The sequence below is a fragment of the Gekko japonicus genome, unplaced genomic scaffold (assembly GCF_001447785.1).
Source record: "Gekko japonicus isolate JY-2015 unplaced genomic scaffold, Gekko_japonicus_V1.1 scaffold8, whole genome shotgun sequence".
Taxonomy (NCBI): Eukaryota; Metazoa; Chordata; class Lepidosauria; order Squamata; family Gekkonidae; genus Gekko; species Gekko japonicus.
Genome location: NW_015167057.1, coordinates 2,368,495 through 2,374,525, shown reverse-complemented (window position 1 = coordinate 2,374,525; position 6,031 = coordinate 2,368,495). Strand labels below are relative to the sequence as shown.

Genomic DNA, 6,031 nt, shown 5'->3' with positions numbered 1-6,031 from the left:
TTTGAGTTTTTGAAGAACAAACTAAGAAAGGCTAAGAAAAAATAAGAAAACTGAGGAAAAATCCGAAGAGCCGTGAGGCAAATAGCCAAAAAAGAGAACCAATCAGACCGACAAAGAAAAGGTCTTTCCAACGCGGCAGTAAGAAAGGAACTGGCAGGATGTCCGCGCCCACCGCTCTGGGCATGTGCGGTGGGGTTCCTGTGCATGCCCGAGGTCTGGGCGCGAAAATCCGTTAAGAGTTTGCTACAATGCCGATCGATCCAGCGCGTGCGCACTAGATCCCATGGGTGTGAAGCACAGAGACCACGTCGAAGATTATAGTGAAGCTGAACAGCCATAAATGGGTCAATGAATAGATCTTTTTTTAAAAAACTGGTTTCTTGAGTCGCGACCAGAATATGAGCTGAACCAGTAGGCAGTCCTAACAGTTATTGTCTATGAGAGTAAAAACGAAATCTCAGTTTTCAGAGATAGCACATATCCAATTAGCAGATGTCAACGACAAACACCAGGGGACTCCTTCATGCCGTGCTTGTGAGCTTCCCAAAGCAACTGGCTGGTCACTACAGGAGCACAGGGCTCAACAGACCTTTGGTCCGAGCCAGCTTTAGCTTTTACAGGCCGCCTGTTTGTAACCTGTGTAACAAAGAAGGCCGCCCTGCAAAATAACCCTCTCAGATATCCCACATCCAAGATATATCCACACTTTTTAAAAAGGCACAACTTTCTTATTTCCCCCCCCTGGACTTGGGATTTGGGTTTTACCAGAGTTCAAAAATCACTTTTGGCATGGTGGCAGGGCCAGAAGGAGAAGCAGCAAGTCAAGACATGTAAGGCAGACGTCAGAGGACTCAGTGATGGGATGCAGGATATAGACTTTCAGAAGCCCTGTGCAGTCGTTATGATTTCAGTGCTCTAACCTCATGTAAAAGGAAAGCCTGCGATCTGTGATCCTTGTGATATGCACGGATATGCATGGCTGCCATTCTGTGTGACTAGGGCAGCATGCATATATTCCACCTGGGTTGCGCACGAGTGTGTACCCTCAAAAATCTGGGTTTCTAATAGTATGTAACAAAACTGGATATGCGTGTTGCCCTGTTTGCACAAAATGGCAACAGCACCTATTGAGGTGGGATTACACATAGAATCGTCAGAATCAAATCAACTGAAAATGGGGCAGAACAATTGTTGGTTTCAATTAAAAAGCCAGCCAGTCAACACCTATATTTGGAGCATTCCTCTTACAGCACCCCTTACACAGGTCAACTTGCATAACAGAAACCCAGTTCCTATAACAGGATAAGTGAGTGTACTGCATTTATATTTCCCAGAACAATCTTGAATTCTGGAAATTTCTTTTCTAAAAGATGAAAGCTGTAATTCTCAGAAACTCCAATTCTATGGCAAATATTGTATTCCTCAGCCATGGATATTAAAAAAAATTTTTTTAATTGCCATTGCATCACAGTCGATTCATGGTGACCTTGTAGGGTTTTCAAGGCAAGAGACATTCAGAGGCGGTCGGCCACTGCCTGTCTCCGTGTAGCAACCCTGGACTTCCTTGGAGGTCTCCCACCCAGGCCTGTAGCTACAGTGGGGCATCTCGGGGTTAGGCCCCCTGACTTATTGGCAAGGCCCCCTAACTTCCCATCCAACCAAGGACCCTGGAGCAGTGGCAGATATGGGGAAGGAGCCAAGTATTCCTGCGCAGCCGTCATGGCACGAAGGGCCAGCTACGGTGGCCACGTGGAGCCAGACAGCACCTATTCCCCCCAAAGACTGAATTAAAATTATACCTTTGATTTGATTAGGCAGTGCCCCCTAAGAAATTTAAATGCCCCCTGACTTACAAAAATCCTGGCTACGGGCCTGCTCCCATCCAAGAACTAACCAGGGCCTGCCCTCCAAGATCAGGCTAGCCAGGACCAATCCATGTCAGGGCCAGCCTTGGAATAGCCCCAGGGAAATTCCCAGCCATTGTTATCTGAGCCTTTCTGGCTCCTTCTCACTCACCCTTCAGGTCTGTCAAGGTGTCTCCCAGCTGTTTAAGCACCAAGGACTTTTCCTCCAGCTCTTGCGGAGAGATAAGGCGGTGGCTGTGGCTGAAATCCTTCTGGATCTTCTCCACAGCTTTCTCCAGGTCGCTGCAGGGACACGATTGCATAAGAGATCAGAGAGAGGGGGAAGAAGGTGAGGCGCGGGGAGGGGGGTTGTTCCTTTGAAGAATATAGGAGGGGAAGGGCAACACAGCAGCTATGGAGCTCATCATCTTGTGTCCACACAACTGCATTCCCCCCCCCACTTCGTCTCACGCGGGCCTTCACTTCCTGCTGTATCTCCTCTCTTCACCCAGTCCAGACTGCTTCTGATAAACTAATCACCTTGACCACCACTTTCAGCCTTGTAAGCTTCCACTGGCCAGCAAGGATAGGAATGGCATGACCACAATCGAATGCAAATTTAGGCACAGAGGCCCATCGGCTTAACCACTCTCAGGAAGGACAGTGGCTGTAAACGGTGTTTGTGCAAATGGGGAATCAGTATTGAACTGAGCATCTCAAAAAGAAACAGTATGAGATATTTCTGGTCCCAAATGAATTGTCTACCCATCTGTCCATCCGGGGGGGGGGGGCTCTGCAGCTTACCTGGCTGCTTCTTGATCTGACTGAGGGCTGCTGGGAGCAGGGGGGTGGGGCTTGTTGCATGTGCCCACCCCCTGGGCTCTTTACTGCCGGAGCTCTGCTCCTATGCGCTCCTGCAGGAAATTACCCCTACTTTTAATACTGTGGTGTACTGTTCACTTTGATTGGAAGCTACACTGTGGATCTTCACAGGATAGAAGAGCATGACACCAGTGTTTCAAACACACACTCTACGCTGGTTCTTTGGTTGTATAAGGAGGACAAACCAATTCTTCTACAGCATAACAAAAACTCCGATTGAGTTCTTCAGGTGCAGAGAGGGCATTTGGGAGGCTACCAAAAATAGACCCGGTGACAAAAAATAAAATAAAAAATGGTTGACTTCAGCTGCTTTGAAACCAACCGGATAAATGTTAATTTGACTCATGACCGGGAGGCAACATTTTTAGATACAATAAAATTATTGTGCTAGGGAACATTTAAGTCATTGAATGAATGCGAAGAGAGACAGCTCTTGACTTTAATCCTAAACCGTGCCCAGAATCTGCTGCGTGTGGGAAATTGCCCAGAGGGTCTACCATAGTTATATTTAATTTTTAAAAAAAATAATAATAAGGATTTCTTTTACAAATTTAGGGGATTAGTTAAAAGGAAGCTGAAAAGTACTGCTAAGAGGATCGCAAATCCCATCAGGAAGCCTGATAGTTATTTAAAAGCTCTACAATGTAGGCTCTAAAAACAAGTGTTCTACAGATTAGGGGGTAAAAAAAGGACTTTCGAAAGGTTGCCAGCATGGTTAAGCAACAATGAAAGGTGGGAAGTCTTCTTGGGCAGTACAATCCTAAGGATGCCTACTCATATTTCAGTGGTTTAGGACTGCAGCCTTAAATGCCAAAGGAAGGGATCTGAAAAACACCAGTAAATCCAAGGACAAAATATTAGAATTAATTAGCAAAGGGCCCAAATATGGCAGACATATATCGTAAATTCCCTACTGGGAACTTAATTCCTAGGTGCGCATGGACCCAATTCAGATCAGGGTCAGGGCACATGGAAAGAAAGTTCTTCTGACTTGAAACAGATCTGGGGATCCACTCTTTGCCCCCTGGGGAAACATAACATGTACTGTTAGCCAATGTTCCCTCTAAGCTGAGTTAGTGTGAGTTAGCACACAGTTTTTTAGCCTCTGGCTCACAGATTTTTGTCTTAGCTCAGGAAGGGTGGCTCCAGAGCAAACTAATTTATGTAGTAGCCAAATTGCTTGCTCACAACTTTGATGCCAGAAGTTCACAAAGTAGAATTTTTGCTCGCAAGACTCCACAGCTCAGCGGGAGCACTGCTGTTAGCTACACATAAGTTTCCCCATTGAGGCAGACAACAGGCTGGATCCAACCGGCTTTTGTGCTGGCGATAAAGGAAGTTAGAGTCCTTTTTGCTCACCCTAAAAAGTTCAGCTGGGGACACGGGATTTGCATGGAAAAAGCACACGCGGGACAAAAGCTGTGTCCTTAGATAGGGATAATGGATAACTGTATAGCTGCTCAGAGACCCCTTCGGGGATTAGAGCGGGATAGTAAGACGAAAGTAATAAATAAATAATAATAAAAGCTGTAGTAAGGAGGGGGACTGGACAACATTAAACAAAAAAGCTACCTGGAGCCAACCCAACAGCTCCACAGGGGCAGGGCCATTTCAACTCGGGGAAATGGTGTGCGGATGGAGGAGTCTTAAGGCTCTTCTCCCTGCACACCACAGTCCCAATCCGAAACAGTCCCAACTCACACCTAAGAATTAAGTTCCTAGCAGGGAACTCCAAGTACAGTTCTGACAGAAACATGTCCGGTGGCCCCACGGGCTTCATAAAGTGTGAACTGGCTCTTACTCAGTGGACATAGGGGGCAGGCTGTAGCCGCACAAGACACTTTCTCCCAACTCAGGCTATCCCAAAAGATGGCCCCTTACCTTGATACAAGTGACCTGGCCACCTGGATCCAGTGACATCAAGATTGGACTGCTGCATTGCACAGTACATTGGTCTCCCTCAAAGTCAACTTGAAAACTCCAGTTGGTGCAGAATGCTGCAACCCAGCTATTATTGGGAGCTACATTCTGTGTCAGTGGGCCAAACCCAGGTGCCATCAGGAGGTCCACCCGTGGGGCCAGAACTCCAGACGTCCTCCCACTGTGGCCCCCCAAGTCCCAAGAATACAGAGCATCACTGCCCCAGACAGGGTGTTCTATCTATACCTTGCAGCTAATAGCCACTGATGGACCTCAGTGACCTCAGCTCCCTCTCCCTGGCAGGCTGCCCCGGCCTGGTATAGTGCAGATGGGAGTGAGCCAGGAAGAAGTGGGAGCAGCCTGCTCTTCTCCTCCCCCGTCTTTTTCTTTCCCTTCCTCCTCTGTCGGGGAAGGCCCTGGTTCTCCCCTCCACTGTCAGGCCAGAGCCATTCCAGGCAGGCTCACCAACCTCCAGGTGGTAGCTGGAGATGTCCTGGGATTACAAACTAATCTCTAGGAGGCAGAGATCAGCTCCCCTGGAGAAAATGGCTGCTTTGGAATGTGGACTCTGTGGCCTTATACTCTGTTGGTCCCTCCCCTCCCCCAAACCCCCCAATCTCCAGCCTGGAGATGGTGACCCTATTTTCAGGGCCATTTTTGCCTTCCAGGCCACCTTTGTTAGAATTTTTTTTTAAATTTTCCAGCTAACCGAGATTTAGCTATCGATTTTCTTCAACCTTAACAGTCCTTCCACTTGTTCTGTGTTATCCCCAGCTTAATTTTCTCTAAGCTAAACACGTCAAACTCTTCCAACTCCCATTGGTTTCAAAGGGGGCAAAGGCAGCTTTGGAGATTCGGCATGACCACTGCAAAACCCTCACTTTAACTGCTGGGTGATGAGCTCTTCCTCGTTGAGGTAGCGTAGGCGCTCCTCCTCCACCAGGGTGCGCTGGCGCTGCAAGGGGTCTTCCTGCTTGCGCATGGTGTCCATCACCCGGACACTGATCTCTGTCTCTGTCCTCCGCAGCATCGTCTTCACTGTCTCTTGGTTTTGCAGCTGAAAGGACAAAGCAGAAGTGGGGAGAGGAAGGAGTCAGTGCAGAGCAGAAAGAGAAGCGGCTGCAGCTCCGGGGCACCAAACCCACAAGGAACTAGGTACGGGAGAAAGAAAGAAAGAAAGAAAGAAAGAAAGAAAGAAAGAAAGAAAGAAAGAAAGAAAGAAAGAAAGAAAGAAAGAAAGAAAGAAAGAAAGAAAGAAAGAGAGAGAGGCAGGGAGGGAGGGAGGCAGGGAGAAAGAGAGAGGGGGGAAGGAAGAGAGGGGGGAAGGAAGGAAGGAAGGAAGGAAGGAAGGAAGGAAGGAAGGAAGAAAGGAAGGAAGGAAGGAA

The 6,031-nt window shown here is 47.8% G+C and overlaps 1 protein-coding gene across 1 annotated transcript in view; it reads right to left on the bottom strand.

Moving 5' to 3' along the window:
- The window catches only part of SRCIN1 (SRC kinase signaling inhibitor 1), a 347,319-nt gene that overhangs the window by 46,580 nt on the left and 294,708 nt on the right, over positions 1–6,031 (bottom strand). Inside the window, exons 13-14 of the mRNA XM_015412427.1 lie at positions 5,528–5,703; positions 2,017–2,147 (exon numbers count right to left, since the gene is read on the bottom strand). Coding sequence (XP_015267913.1) covers positions 2,017–2,147; positions 5,528–5,703 — 307 coding nt within the window. The remainder of the gene's footprint in view (positions 1–2,016; positions 2,148–5,527; positions 5,704–6,031) is intronic.